This window comes from Pseudophryne corroboree, chromosome 2, assembly GCF_028390025.1.
Source record: "Pseudophryne corroboree isolate aPseCor3 chromosome 2, aPseCor3.hap2, whole genome shotgun sequence".
Taxonomy (NCBI): Eukaryota; Metazoa; Chordata; class Amphibia; order Anura; family Myobatrachidae; genus Pseudophryne; species Pseudophryne corroboree.
Window position 1 is genome coordinate 745,476,499 of NC_086445.1, and position 16,739 is coordinate 745,493,237.

General features: G+C 47.7%; 1 protein-coding gene across 2 annotated transcripts in view; it reads right to left on the reverse strand.

The window, feature by feature from the left end:
• LOC135051160 (5' exonuclease Apollo-like) overlaps positions 1-16,739 on the reverse strand; it is a 223,050-nt gene that overhangs the window by 126,226 nt on the left and 80,085 nt on the right. For both annotated transcript variants that reach the window (XM_063957292.1, XM_063957293.1), the window contains one exon: positions 7,328-7,493. In XM_063957292.1, the coding sequence (XP_063813362.1) occupies positions 7,328-7,493 (166 nt within the window). The remainder of the gene's footprint in view (positions 1-7,327; positions 7,494-16,739) is intronic.

The window sequence follows — 16,739 nt, forward strand, 5'->3', positions numbered from 1 at the left end:
GGACATAAGAGAAATCACGTTATCAACGGTAAGTTCTTACCATAACGTTCATTTCTCTGGCTGGGTCCACAGGATTATCCACAGGATAACATTGGGATTCCCAAAGCCATTTTAGTGGTGGGGACGCTCCTGATTGCACAGGAGGACCTTTTGCCCGAAGTCTGCGTCATGAGAGGCAAAAGTATCCAAGGCATAATGTCTGATGAATGTGTTTATGGAAGACCATGTGGCTGCCCTACATATCGTTTCTGCTGATGCACCCTGTTGTGCTGCCCAAGAAGGACCTACCTTACGTGTAGAGTGTGCAGAGACATTAGCCGGAATAGGGAGATCTGCATGAGAATAAGCTTCAGATATTACCATTCGGAGCCATCTCGCCAGCGTCTGTTTACTAGCAGGCCATCCTCTTCTATGGAATCCACAGAGGATGAAGAGGGAATCTGTTTTCCTGATGGCACTAGTACGATCTATGTGAAGTTTTAAAGCCCGGACCACGTCCAGCGACGCTTCTCCCACAGATAGTCCCGATACCTGAAAAGCGGGGACTACAATCTCTTCATTCAGTGAAATTTTGATACCACCTTTGGAAGATAGCTAGATCTCGTTCTGAGAACTGCTCTGTCTGGAAAAAAACTTAGGAAAGGAGACTTACATGATAATGCGCCCAAATCTGACGCCATTGCCAGTAAAAAAAAGACCTTTAACCGTTAACCACTTAAGATCTATTCTCTCAAGTGGTTCAAACAAAGGACCCTGGAGAAATTTAAGAACTAAATTCAAATCCCAGGGAGCTGCAGGAGGAACAAATGGAGGTTGAATATGTACTACCCCTTGGAAAAACGTACGTACATCCTGTAGGTCAGCAATCTTCTGCTGAAACCATACCGTCAATGCTGAGACTTGCACCCTCAAGGAAGCAACCTTCAACCCTTTATCCAATCCTGCCTGCAGGAAATCCAAAATTCTAGCTACTTTAAAGGATCTCTGATTGTAATTTTTTCCAGAACACCAATGAATATAGGCTTGCCATATTCTATGATACACACGGGCCGAAGAAGGCTTTCTTGCTCTAAGCATGGTTTGGATTACTTGCTTTGAAAATCCTTTAGCCTCTAAGATAGAGGTTTCAACAGCCACGCCGTCAAAGACAGGCGATCCAGATGACTGTGACAACAAGGACCCTGCATTAATAGATCTGGACGTTGAGGGAGCAGTATCGGTGCTTCCACGGACATTCTCAACAGATCTGTGTACCAATGCCTTCTTGGCCAAGCTGGAGCTATTAGAATAATTGCTCCTTTTGCCTGTTTTATCTTTCTCACTACTCTGGGTAACAGAGATATTGGAGAGAACAGATATGCCAGCTGAAACCTCCATTCCACCGACAGTGCGTCTACCAGGACCGCTCCTGGGTCCCTTGTTCTTGATCCGTACCTCGGACCTTTGTTGTTTAGACGAGACACCATAAGGTCTATCTCCGGTAGACCCCATCTGTTCACCAGTGTCTGAAACACTTCTGGGTGTAGTGCCCATTCGGTTTCCTGAATGGTGTGCCGACTGAGAAAATCCGCTTCCCAATTTAGTACATCCGGGACAAATACTGCTGACAATGCCGGGAGATGGAGTTCTGCCCATTTTAGAATGGGAGTTACTTCCTCCATCAGACTCTTGCTGTGAGTTCCTCCTTGATGATTGAGGTAGGCTACTGCCGTTGCATTGTCTGAGCGGATCTGGACTGGTCTTCCTTGTAGATTGTCCTTTGCCTGAATCAGAGCCAAGTAGATGGCTCTTATTTCTAACAGATTTATCAGCAGGCGACTTTCCCTTGCTGTCCATTTTCCCTGGAACCATAGGCTTCCGAGTACCGCCCCCCAGGCTGGCATCTGTTGTCAGGACTTGCCACTTTTTTATCCAAAAGGGTCTCCCCTTGTTTAAATGATCTGTCTGTAGCCACCATGCTAGAGACCTTTTTACATTCACTGGAATCTTTATCATCTGCTTCTTTATTGTTTGATGATTTCCGTTCCATTTGGTCAAAATGAGATGCTGCAATGGTCTGGAGTGGAATTGCGCATATTCCACCATGTCGAACGTTGATACCATCAGACCCAACAGTCGCATTGCTGCATGGACTGACATTGTCTGGGCTTGCAACGCTTCCTGAGCCATGACCTGCACCTTGACTTTTTCTCTCTCTGTAGGTCTGAATCCAATATGGCTCCCAAATGAACCATCCGCTGTGACGGATTCAGGGACGACTTCTCCCAATTTATGAGCCACCCGTGTCTCTGTAAACAAACTATCGTCTGTTGGAGATGGCTCGACAGTAAATCTTGCGACTGTGCTAAGATTAATAGGTCGTCTAGGTATGGGAATATTCTTATCCCCTGCTTGCGCAGACAAGCTGCCATAACCACCATGATCTTGGTAAACACCCTGGGTGCTGTAGCTAGCCCGAAGGGCAGAGCTTGGAACTGGAAGTGTTCCTTGAGGATGGCAAACCTGAGGTAACACTGATATGATAGTGCTATAGGCACATGCAGGTAAGCATCCTGTACATCCAGAGATACCATATAGTCTCCCGGTTCCATAGCCAACATTATGGAGCGTAACGTCTCCATGTGGAACTTCGGGATCCATATGTAGTTGTTCAACATCTTCAGATTTAGAATTGATCGATATGACCCATTTGGTTTCTGGATTAGAAACAGATTGGAGTAATACCCCTGTCCCCTTTGTGATGGAGGTACTGGGACAATCACACCTGACTGCAGTAAATTTTGGACTGCTTCTTGCAGGGCATTGGCCTTCGACTCTATACAAGACGGGCTGGTGCAAAAAAATCTTTGAGGAGGCTGCCTCCTGAATGGGAACCCATACCCCTGAGATACTACCTTCTGCACCCAGGCATCTGCTGTTGACTGTTGCCATATGTGTGCAAATTGCAGGAGTCGGCCCCCAACCCTGGAATCCTCCAGGCGGAGGCCCGTCTCTTCAGGCTGAGGGTTTCTGCTCAGGTTTGGAAGCTGGCTTTTTGCTAGCCCACTGCTTCCTACCCCTGGATTTAAACTGGGGTTGTTTAGGCTCCTCTTTAGCTTTCGCTTTGCTTTGCCAGCGAAATGAGCGAAATTTTAAACCCTTGTACTTAGGGTTATAGGTAGCCGGAAATCTGACCTTTTTCGATTCAGCCTCTGACTCTAGGATATCCGATAAAGGTTTTCCAAATAATATATTACCCACGAAAGGCAATGCTTCCAATTCTTTCTTGGACTCCGCATCTGCCTTCCAGGTCCGTAGCCAAACTGCTCTGCGAGCGACTACTGTCAGGGCTGAAGCTTTAGAAGCAACAGTGCCAACATCAATAGCTGCTTCTTCTAAATACTGGGCAGATTGTCTAAAACGGCAAAGACGATCCTCTTGCTCCCTTAGTAGGAGAGGGGATGTCATTCTCTAGTTCCTCTATCCATTCGCCCATTGCCTTTGCTACCCAGGCCGAAGCCATAGCAGGTCTGACCACTGCACCTACAAGAGAAAAAATATTTTTCAATAGGCTCTCTACCCTTCTGTCTGTGACATCATTCAAAGAGGTAGATGACAGTGGTAAAGCAGATTTATGCACGAGCCGCAGATCATGTGCATCTACTTTTGGAGGAACTTCTCTCTTCGAACAATCTCCAGCAGGAAATGGATAATAAGAATCCCATCTCTTAGGAATCTTATACTTTTTACTGGGCGCTGCCCAAGACTCATCCATCATTTCCGTCAACTCATCTGACGCTGGAAATTCAGCCTTCACTGACTTTGTTTGTTTGAATACAGGTGCTTTTGCTTTTAATGCTGTCTTGGCTGGTTCTTCCAGAGAAATCACAGCCTTCACTGCATTAATGAGTTCAGCTACATCATCTGAACTAAAGCTCTGCGACTGATCATCATACGGAGTTGACTCTATTGTTTCCGCATCATCAACCAATGTATCATCTTGTGTAGTCTGCCATACAGACGTATCTGTCTTAGTCTTACCTGCCCCTTGGTTGCTTGTAGAAGCTACTGGAACCAAACCATAGGAAGGGAGCTGCATGTATGGGTTCATAGTGTAACCTAACCCTTGAGGTGGTGCTACTGGAGCTAACCTGTCCGCTATTGAAGACAGAGTCTTTGCGAACATATTCCATGGTGGCTCTACTGGAGGCTGAACTAACTCCTGTTTTTTACTTCGCTGAAAAGCGAAACAGTTTGCACACAAACCCTCATAAGTGACCAATTGATTCATATCAATTACCCCTGACTTACAAGATAAGCATGTTAGGGCTATGGGAGTGCTTGACAAATTCTCCTCATCACTTTTGCCGCTCACAGACATTTTATCTGATATTGACTACACAATTTTGTGACTGAAAAACACCCTATAATCAGTATATAGAGGTGAAATCAATCTGACCACAGTGCACCTGATTTGAGGGTCAGAACAGGACTGACATTACACAGAAAAGTCAGCACGCATACTAGCAGTCAGTCACATGTTAAAGCATTAGACATTGTCATATGAGAATACAACCTCCATAATAACTTATACAAAAGTAGGAAAATTGTACTTCTGTTTAACTGGTTCTAATTTCAACATAACATGCAGAAAACACAGTAATATACAGGTCTCATATGCAATATGTACTAAAAATTAACAATGCATACCAAGGAGTAGAAAGGAATTTTTAGTACTGTATACCCTGCCTCCAGAGAGCGGGATACAGGGAGACTCACCACACTTCCATATCCAAGCAAAGACGCTCGTAAGACTCTGAGTGGATTCAGACGCTACTGGTGTATACTGCCGCTCTTGGTAACTGATATCGGACATGGACGCTCACCAACGGACACGGACGCTGAGCGACTCCACGTCATGCAGACGCTAAAGGCCTGCAACTCGGTCTGGGTGGGTTTATATCCAGTGTACACAACCGCAGCATCTAAGCTGCGACCGAGTACCCTCGTGGTAGCGTCTGAGCCGGAAGTGAGGTCATTCAGTTCATGAAACGAGAGACACGCGGGAACTGGCCATGAACTCGGAGGAGGGACGGCCAGGAGAGCGTCTGAAACCCCCCGTTGACTAAAACTCCCAGGATCGTGGCCTCACCTAGTCCTGGCGCCTATGATCCCCAGAGCGTAGCGCTGTCACACCAGGATGTTCGGCGCATCAACACACTGTTTGTAGTGTCCACCAAATCAGTGTAGCTGTGTCCTGACCCCTCTAGTAAGAGGAAGTCCATAGACTCACCGTCTGCCCATGCTCCGGCCACAGCCTGGTAACGTCTGCTGGACGTGCTAGAACATCCGACACAGACGCCCGTCGAGACAGCACTGTACCGCGGAGGTAAGCTTTGTTGCGACCCAGTGGGGAGTTGTTGGAGCGACCCTTTCTAATATGCGTTTAAGACGCTGTTAAGAGAAGTCGCTCAAAAACCAAAACAGTAAGTCTATAAAAATAAATTAAAGAAAACTTAAGGCTGCTTTCACAGCAGCCCTGTGACCATGCGGCGTCCTGCCGCACCAAGCAAAAAACTGATCTGACTGAGTCAGTGGGCGGGACTATATAGTGGAGGCCCCAATGCATCCTGGGAGGCCAGAAAGCTCGTGACCGTGTTGGTGCCATTTTCGCTGTCGCTCGACAATATCCCAATGTTATCCTGTGGATAATCCTGTGGACCCAGCCAGAGAAATAAGGGTTCCCTCTGCTGTTTAGCTATCTATGCCAGGCTGCTATTATGGATGTTTTAGCATGTTTTTCAAATAAAATTGGTTTATGTTAGTGGGATGGTACCACTTAATTTATAGATAAGCTCTAATTGCGGAGGACACATTGTTCTGTTTTAATGGCTTTTATTATCATGTTCTGTGATATGTCACCGTTTGATTTGTTATTGTACTGTTTGGTCTTTTGCCTATGTGCCCCGTTTTTAGTCACTGTTTATTTACTTTAAATGGTTTTTAATTGAGTCATTTGTCACATTGTTCTGTTTACCAGGACTCTAGGCGCGTTACCATGGGGACCGGCAAAGCCTGATGACGTCACTTCCGGGTAGGCCGAGACACCGATACCGGAAGTGCGGGACAGGTGACGCTCGGGAACTCCGTGGTCCACGCAGCTGAGAGTCATTTCTGTGGGGGTAAGTGGGGTCATTTTATGTTATAAATATACACTGTTTGGCACTGATTAATTGTCTGAGGAAGGGGAAGTGTCCCCGAAACGTTACCTGTCTGCTTTAATAAACACTTCACGGGGTGAAGTTTTTTCATCATTCCATGAGTCTGTGAGTGCCAGCTATCATTGTTTGTTTTATATATATATATATATATATATATATATATATATACACATATAAATGTATGTATGTATATGTGTGTGTATATACTGTATCTTGCATTTTAAGGGCACCTTGATGGCTGCATAGGAAGGAGTCCCAGTGCAGCAGGGGGTCCGCCTGCAGTCTGCTCTGTAGCCGCAGTACCTTACTTGACAGACCAGGATCAACCGGTATAGTAGCTCAACATGATAGCCCCCGCAGAACTTCAGTGATGTCAGAGGGATGGAGAGCCGGGAGGCAGCAGGCAGGCAGGGTCTCCTAGATGGTCCCGGCATCCAAGAAGAACATAGAGCCAAGCGGAGTGGAGCTCCGTTCCCGGGGAGGATGCAGCTGACAGGTGCCCAACAGGAGGCTCTAACTCACAAGGCAGAGGCGGCAGGCGGGCGGGCAGCAGCAGCTGGAGGGACAACAGTTCAGAGCCTCACATAGATCAGGACAGGAGCTGGCGGAGCAGATGATAAATGTACCCGCTATCTTTACCAGGCAGGTCATTCCCCCATACTTCATTCTGTTCACAGGCATCCACAGCGGACCGCCCCCTCAGGTCCCGCCGCCTAAAGTTGCCTAATGGAAGCTCCGGCCCTGTGTAATTCATATACAGATGTGTCCTATTACAGCCTTGCTGTGCAGCATAAGCAGTGCAACTGCTGGCTCCAGAGATTTGCGGATGTGAGCGTACGTATGCACCCACGATCCATCCACTTTTATGGGAAAGCCGCAGCTGCGAATAGATCCCAGCCTCCCGTGTCAAAATGCATCATGGGAGCAAGCACTGCAAGGAAGTGGCAGGACACATCTCTAATAAAGGCACAGTGTTCCGCACATAATGATATGTTGCGTTGTTTAGTTTTATTTTTATGCAAACTGAAATTATTAAAGCCTATAAAATTCTAAAACATGGATTGAAAAAAAATATTTTAGTTTTTTAGATCCTAAAAATCCTGAACCTAGTAATCACATATATTTACCTGTATGTAGGACAGTACCAAAGTATCCCTCAAACAGGAACATAACAGAGCCAGGGCAATGGTTGGCATCTATTAGAGTAACAGACACCTTCTCAATACCACAGTCATCCAAAGGCAGCAAGTGGCACACTCCAACTTCCAACGGATTGATCCATTTTTCCTTAACCTAGTGAACAGAAATCATGAATGGTACAGATCTAGAAATAAATGGCTATAATTATGGGATGCGGTTAAGATACCGGCGTTCAACATCACGCCAGTCGGGATGCCGACACCGGAATCCCGACTTTGATCAGAATGCCAATGCCAGCATCCCGACATCAACTGAAATGCCAGCGCCGGGATGGTGAAAGCCAGAATCCCAACTGAGACACCACTGGACTACACTACTGGTAAGCCGCGGATGGGGGGACTTAGGTTTAGGCTGCGGGGGGAGGGTTAGGCTGTGGGTAGGGGAGATTAGGGTTAGGCTGCTAGGGTGGGAGGGATAGAGGTTAGGCTGTGGGTTGGGGGGACAGGGTTAGGCTGCTGGGAAGGAAAGGTTAGGGTTAGGCTGTGGGTATTGGGGGATAAGGATAGGCTGTGGGTAGGTGGGGTCAGAGGCGTAGCGTGGAGACATGACACCCGGAGCAGGGCCATGTGACGGCACCCCCACCCACAACCACACATACATACATACATACATACATCAGGGACATGCAGTCAGGTAAGGCAGTGCCTCCCCTGTCATACTGATTAAAATAATACAAAGAAGATATTTATAACACATTCTGTGTCATATAAATCTTCTTTGTATTATTCCTATTGTTTTGGCTGTGTAAATGCAGACCACTGTGGATGGGAGGCAGCGAGAGCAGTGCCTCCGGCTGACAATAATAAAGAGGTGGGGGGGTGGGGCCAAGCCACCGGCAGAAAAAGACCATTCAAAAAAATGAAAAGCGGCAGCTCTAACTCTGCCTCAATGACAGGGCTGTCAGCTCAGCCTATGTACAAAGCACGCCCCTGCCTCTCTCTGGCTCTCCCCTCTGTCTATCATTCTGACAATGCCCCTTTCCTCCAATCACCTCTCCCATGCACGGAGAGGAGGTCTCCGAGGATCTGGCTTTGAATGTGGGTGACTAGCATGTTCCCTGAGGCTCCCCTCTCCTGTAACCTTAACACAGCCACAGTACATACAGTTTTGTGTTGAAGCTGCAGCAGTGCAGCTTATTCTCCGGCCAGTGTGATGAGCTCCGATCAGCTGGGCACGTAACATCAGCCCGAGGCAGAGGCCCCCAACCTGCCAGAGCAGGAGCTGGCGACACCCCCTACCCCTCTCATCACAGCTCCTTTCCTGTCCGGCACTCTGTTGGGGGCGGACCTTGCACACGGAAACTCTGGCAACTAACATGGGTTAGTTAGTATATTTGTGTGACTGAGCTAGTAGTCAAGGTCCTAGGTTCAATCCCCACTATGGACGGGCTGCAATTATATTTAACACGTTGATTTTTATGATTCTACTTTTTTAACCATAACTATTTGCTATAGACAGGGGGGCGAGCGCAAAGCAGCCCCTTGCGGGCTCACTGCGCTGGCCACGCTGCGGGCACGGTGCCTTGCTACGCTTGGCACACTAATTTATTCTTCCCGTATGGATGTTGTGGACACCCACGGAGGGAGAATATGTCGGGACTGTGGCGGTCGGGATTCCGGTGTCGGTATTCCGACCGCCGGGATTCCGTTCGGCAGGATGTTGACCGCGTCCCTGCTACAAGTAGTTTGGTGGCCTAATGGATAGGTGTCCTGCTTTAGAATGCTGTGGTCATGGGTTTGGTTCTTTGCTAGGGCATGCATTTTTTTAATTCTGAATTGATTATTCAAATATAGTTTGTAGTGTATTTAGACATTATACATTATATTATTTTCTGCTGTGAAGGATTTCTCCCCCCCCCCAAAAAAAAATAAAATAAAAATAAAATAAAAGTCTAAATACGCCCCTGGGTGGCGCTGTACTGGGGACTGTTTGTGCTGCATGTCCCTGGAGGCAGAGGGTGATATGCAGGGGAGCCCCATCAGAGCACAGCCTGGGTAGAGAATGACAAGCATAGACAAGGGGCATAATTTGTCCGGTTTCCTACCTCTGTATGAGTATACTTACCTTGATACGGAAAAGTGGGTCTCTCCTCCTCCGCAGCGCCATCTTCCCAGTGACAACTTTGGGACGATGGTGCCGCACAGTGCGCCATATTCCAAAATATTACAGGGAAGGTGTGGTACTGTATATGCAGTAAATCCGGTTGATACTAGCCAGTGCCTCCCCAGCCATTGACCTCACCGCACCTCACTGACATACATACATACATACATAGATTCACACACATTTAGGCACAGACACACATAAACACACACATATACACAGATACACAGATATATACACGCACACATAAATACACAAATATACACACACATATGTATACACAGATATACAGTACACAGACATACATGAACACACATACACAGCTATATACACACTCATATACACACACGCACACAAACACACAAATATACACAGACATACATAAACACACAAACACAAATATACACACACACATACTGTATACAAAGATATATACACATTAACACACACATACATATATACACATAAACACACATATGCACACAAACATACTGTATACACACATTTACAAACACATTTACACACACAGACATATACACAAACACACAGTATACACAGACAAACACATACACACAGTATACACACATTAATTCTCACCAAGTGGGCAGCAGCATAGCAGCTCCTCGTTCTAGCTTGGAGGGGCGGAGCTTCTATATGATTGACAGGCTGGGCCTCGATGGGTAGAAGGAAAGGACTGAGGAAAGGGAAGGGTGGCCACCATACATGTTCCAGATCACTGAATGCAGATACTTGACCAAGCCTCCAAACCTCCCCACTTCCCTAACACACCACACTGCACTGCACTGGACTCTCTGCACTGCAATCAGTGACAGGGAACATACAGGCAGTGTGGTGGCCACCCACCCACCCCTGCCCTCTCTTCTAGTCATCTCCTACACCGAGATCCCGGCTCTCAGCTGTGTTACAGGGAGCTGTCGACTTCTTCCCCAGCGGCACCTGGAGCTCGAGCTCAAGCTCCACTTGCTCCACTCTCCCTACACTCTTGGGTGGGGTTAGGGTTAGGCTGCAGGGGAAGGAGGGTTAGGTTTATGCTGTGGGGGGTTAGGGTTAGCTTATGCTTTGGGGACTGTCAGGATTTTCACCTCCGAGATGCTGCAGGCAGTCGGTATATTGACATCCAGCATCCAGGGCTCCGGGTTATTGTATGCATTCCATAATTATGATACATGACAAATCCAAAGGTTTAAGATAGGAATTTACAACAGAAGCAATTGTACCTCTTTTTCTCTAGCATCCATAAGGGATATTGGGGACACATTAGTACATGGGGTATAGGCGGGTCCAAAGGAGCCGGGGTACATTAAAGTTCTTCAACTGGGTGTGCTAGCTCCTCCCCTCTATGTCCCCTCCCACAGGCAGTTTAGGAAAAAGTGCCCTCAGGTGAGGATGCACACTCTGCAAGCTCCAGAGTTTTCTTCAGTTTTATTTCAAAACTTTTATTATTTTTGGTATGCTGTTTTGGCAACAGCATACCTGCACCGTGGGAGTTGGAGGGGCGGTCACCAGCCTTGCGAGGTGTCAGAGCCGCTTCCCCGCTGCAGGACCACCGTCCTGAGAGGCTGTCTGTTCAGTGGGGCGTTGCGCCTTAGCTGTCGCAATCACAGCACACCGCACACCCCTAACCGCTAGGGGGGTCCCCCAGTTCACTGTGCGGCTGACACGCAGGGGAGGTATACAGGACCCTCCTGGGGGGGACCCGCTATAGTCCTGAGTAAACTGGCTAGCGGTGGCTTAACCTAACACTTGTGTGACGTTTTTAGCACTTTTGGAATACTTTGCCAGTATAAAGATATCAGTAGCTCCGACGCCATTGGGGGGCGGAGCTACCTCAGAGCGGGCTCAGCTGCATTTTGGTGTGTATCTCAGGGGGAGAGCCGCTATTGTGCACATTCCTACATCCCATTAGGGAAGATAGATATGTAAATACAGTGTTTCACTGAGATACAGCTAGCAGCCTTACTGAGGCTATATAGCTTGGGTGTGCTGGTACCTTCTCTCGGTCTCCTCTCACATATAGTGAAGCAGGCTTGCATTATAATGTCTGCATTGTCTGTATATGTTGGTGTATTACTGTCATCATGGTAAAACACAAGTTATGCAGTATGTGTAACACCAGGTTCTCTCCACTTTCTTCTGGCGACATTTCTTGTGAACAATGTAGTCAGTCCTCACAAAACATTGAGGAGACTGTGGGAGAGGGTCAAGAGCCTCCCTGGCTTGGTGCCATCAAAACTATGATGTCTGATATGTCATCTCAGCTCACTGCAAATGCCCATAAAACGCAAGACAGGCAGCAGGCTGTTGCAAATTTAGCTGCTAGGGCTGATGTTCCCCATCCCCCCCTCTCTGCTGCAGGTCCACAAAAACGTGCATTACCTGCGTTACTATCAGCCTCTGATGAGGATATACAGGAGGATGGGGAAGATGTTGACCCCATATGTGGGGACTCCACTCCTACACAGGGTATTGAACCCCTCATTCTGGCTATACGGGATGTCTAGAGGACACTGCAACACAGCAGTCGTATTTCCTCACACAAAACAAACTGAGTGTCATCTTCCCTGATTCTAAAGAATTAGATGACTTATTTAAGTTAGCCTGGAAAAATCCAGATAAATATCAGGTGTCAAAACGGTTTTTGCATACTTTACCTTTTGCCCCTGAAGGCAAAAAATTCGGGAAAGAATCCCCGGCTGTGGATGTCTCTGTTTCTCGCCTCTCTAAGAAGGTGGTACTCCCTGCTCCAGGCTCCTTTACCATAAAGGACCCTGGGGATAGGAAAATTGAGACCACTCTGAAATCTATCTACACAGCTGCAGGTATATCTCAAAGACCGGTCATAGCAGGTTGCTGGATTACACATGCTATTCATACGTGGACTACTCAAATTCAGGAGGGCCTCTCTGGGGATATGACCCTGGTTACTACAGTGACTCTCCTAAAACACATTCAGGAAGCGGCACGCGTCCTCTGTGACTCGCTCACACATATTGGCAATATTAATGCTAGGACTACTGCTATGGCAGTGTCAGCACACAGGGCCTTGTGGTTGCGTCAGTGGATTGCAGAATCCAAGCGCAATGTGGAATCTCTTCCCTTTACAGGGGAATGGCTCTTCGGGGGCGAATTGGACTCGTGGATCTCTAAAGTTACTGCTGGAAAATCCACGTTTCTTCCCTCAGGGGCCCCGCCAGCTAGACGTACCTACCCGGGACCGTCTACTCAGTCCTTTTGGTCCACCAGATTTTGATCTAGGGCCAGAGGGGCCTCCGACACAGCTAGAGGCACCAGAGGTAAGCCTAAGAAACCAGCCTTTGCCGGCTCTCAGGAACAGAGCACTAGTTCAGCTTCCACTAAAGCCTCAGCATGATGGTGCCCGCCCACCCTGAGGAGATCTCGAGGTGGGAGCTTGGTTGCGTCACTTCAGCCACATCTGGGAAAGTTAATGTCAGGATACCTGGGTAAGGGACCTTATCTCTGAAGGATACAAGCTGGAGTTCGACGGTGCTCCTCCCCAACTATTTTTCAAATCAAGCTTACCAGGTTTGGAGGATACGTGTGTTACGCTGCTGCTGTCCATCAACAAGCTGGTTCAGTACCAGGTCATTGTTCCAGTACCACTGCAACAACGAGGACAGGGTTACTACTCCAATCTGTTCGTAGTGCCAAAACCAGACGGGTCAGTAAGACCCATTTTGAATCTGAAGTCCTTGAACCCTTACCTGAAGGTTTTCAAGTTCAAGATGGAATCTTTGACAGCAGTGATTGCTGGCCATGAAGAACAGGAATTCCTGGTATCCCTGGATATCAAGGATGCCTATCTCCATATCCCAATTTGGCCTCCTCATCAGGCCTGTCTGAAGTTTGCCCTGCTGAACGATCACTACCAGTTCCAGGCATTACCTTTCGGCCTGTCTACAGCTCCAAGGGTGTGCACGAAGGTGATGGCGGAAATGATGTTCCAACTCCGGGTCCAGGGGGTCAACGTGGTTCCTTACCTGGATGATCTCCTGATAAAAGCGAGTTCCACTGAGCTTCTATTGCTCCATATAGATCACACTATCCAAATTCTGTCACGCCATGGGTGGATCCTTCTCAGCGGCTCCTGTTTCTGGGAATGCTACTGGATACTGTAGCACAGAAAGTGTTCCTCCCAGAGGACAAAGCGAGAACACACCAGGAAATGGTTCACTTGGTTCTCCGACCTGCTCGAGTGTCCATTCATCTTTGCATAAGATTGTTGGGGAAGATAGTAGCCTCGTACGAGGCGATCCAGTATGGAAGGTTCCATGCCAGACCTTTTCAATTGGAAATCCTGAACAAGTGGTCCGGTTCACATCTTCAGATGCACCAGATGATACAACGGTCACCCCAAGCCAGGATCTCTCTCCAGATTTCAGCTCTTTCAGTCTTCTTCCAAAAGAAGTTGGCTGTGTTGCCAGAAGTTCAGACCTTCTTACAAGGGGTGCTTCACATACAACCTCCGTTTGTGCCGCCCACGGCACGTTGGGATTTGGATGTGGTGATGACATTTCTACAGTCCTTCTGGTTTCAACCTCTGATGACGGTAGAAGACAAGTACCTCACGTGGAAGACGGTGATGTTACTGGCCCTGGCTTCTGCTAGACGTGTCTCAGAATTGGGGGCCTTATCATGTAAAATTCCATACTTGGTCTTTTACGAGGACAGAGCGGAGCTCAGGACTAGGCAGCAGTTCCTGCTAAAGGTCATCTCTGCGTTCCACTTGAATCAACCTATTGTGATCACGTCAAGTTCTGGCGCTTCTGCCCCTCTGGAGGCTTTGGATGCGGTGCGAACCTTGAAGATCTATGTCAAGCGAACGGCTCGGATCAGAAAGATTGATTCCTTGTTTGTGCTATATGATGCACAGAAAAAGGGTTGCCCTGCTTCAAAGCAGTCCATTGCTCGTTGGATTAGACTTACTATCCTGAAGGCCCACTCTACAAGATCAGAGGGGTCTTCCTGGGCGGCTGTGGAGTGCAACTGTGCCGAGCGGCTATCTGGTCTGGGAAGAACACTTTGTGAAGTTCTACAAATTTGATACCCTGGCCAAATAGGATACCCAGTTTGGGAAGACGATGCTGCAGATGTCACCGCACGTTCCCACCCAATCTGGAAGCTTTGGGACATCCCCATCGTAATAATGGGTGTCCAATATCCCTTATGGATGCTACAGAAAATAGGATTTTAATACCTACGGTAAATCTTTTTCCCGTAGTCCATAAGGGATATTGGGCGCCCGCCTCTGTGTGGTGACTTTCTGCAGATTCTCTTTATATGATTACCTGTTCAGCTGTTGCTGTTTGTTGCCAGCCGTTGCTGGCCCAGTTTTGTCATGGTTTGCTGGTGTATAAATCTCACCACTATTTGTTGTTAAGTTCCTTCTCTCAAGTATGTCCTTTCTCCTTCGGGCACTGTTTTACCTATAACTGCCTGTGGGAGGGGGCATAGAGGGGAGGAGCCAGCACACCCAGTTGAATAAATTTAACGTGTACTGGCTCCTTTGGACCCCGTCTATACCTCATCGTACTAATGTGGCCCCAAGGGGCCTAATTCAGATCTGTTCGCTCGCTAGCATTTTTTATGAGTAGCTCTGACCTTACTCAGCCGCTGCGATCACTTCAGCCTATTCAAGTCTGGAATTGACGCCAGACACCCGCCCCGCAAACGCCTCAACATGCCTGCGTTTTTCCAAACACTCCCTGAAAACGGTCAGTTGCCACCCACAAACGCCCTCTTCCTGTCAATCTCCTTGCAATCGGCTGTGCAAATGGATTCTTCGCTAGAACCAGTGCACAGCAACGATCCGCTCTGTACCCGTACAACACGCCTGCACATTGCGGTGCATACGCATGCACAGTAGTTACCTACAGGGACAAAAGGTCGACATGAAAATTGTAAACAGTAGAAAACATTGACTGGTTAAAAAAGATTAATAGGATAAAAAAGGTCAACTTGGAAATCGTTGACACAAAACAGGTTGGCACAAGTTTTTAAAGTTTTTTGGGTATCATCTGCAATGTTTCATCATATATGAACACAATCAGGGCTGGTCTGGCCCACGGGGGGGGGGGGGGAGGTTAGGTACAGGGGAAACCTCAGGTGGGCCCCACTACCTGGGTGGCCCCAAGCTCCTCCTCTAGGGATCAGGTTCCAGGTGTTAACTTGAATTAAACATATGTTACCTTATACTGCACAAGACTATGATGTATTTTCTACAGTGCATTGGTGCTATTAATCTGGTACACTATATTTATCAAGGGCCCCAGTCTATGCACTCTCCATTGGTTAGGTAAACCAGTGTGGGGGCTGGCCATACCCCTAAACATGTGCCCCTACCACTGTGTTTACCCGGTGGGCCCTTCATGCCCCAGTCCAACACTGACCACAATTATTGCAAATGTATACGCTTGCCACACTTTGGCAGGTGCCTCGCTGCACTCAGCACTGGTTACTATTCCCAGTCATAGTCCACGTGGGTGGTTTATCGAGCATAAGTTGTAAAGGATGTGAATAACCCCCAAAGCTTGTGTAGACCATATGTGTGTCGACCATTGCAATGTAGACCTTTTGTACCTGTTGACCTCATGCACTGTCTACCTTTTACCTGCCAATGTTCTGACCCTGTCGACCTAATGCTTGTCCCCCATATGGTGTTGACCTATTGACTGTCTATCTAGACACTACTTATCCATACATTAGAACCCAGGTTTAAGGGACTTATTATTAGAGATGAGCGGGTTCGGTTCCTCGGAATCCGAACCCGCCCGAACTTCATGTTTTTTTTCACGGGTCCGAGCGACTCGGATCTTCCCGCCTTGCTCGGTTAACCCGAGCGCGCCCGAACGTCATCATGACGCTGTCGGATTCTCGCGAGACTCGGATTCTATATAAGGAGCCGCGCGTCGCCGCCATTTTCACACGTGCATTGAGATTGATAGGGAGAGGACGTGGCTGGCGTCCTCTCCATTTAGATTAGAAGAGAGAGAGTGAGATTGATTTGAGACAGAGACACTTGATTTACTGGAGCTTAGGAGTACTGTAGAGAGTGCAGAGTTTAGTAGTGACTGACCACAGTGACCACCAGACAGTGCAGTTTTATTTAATATAATCCGTTCTCTGCCTGAAAAAAACGATACACAGTGACTCAGTCACATACCATATCTGTGTGCACTGCTCAGCCCAGTGTGCTGC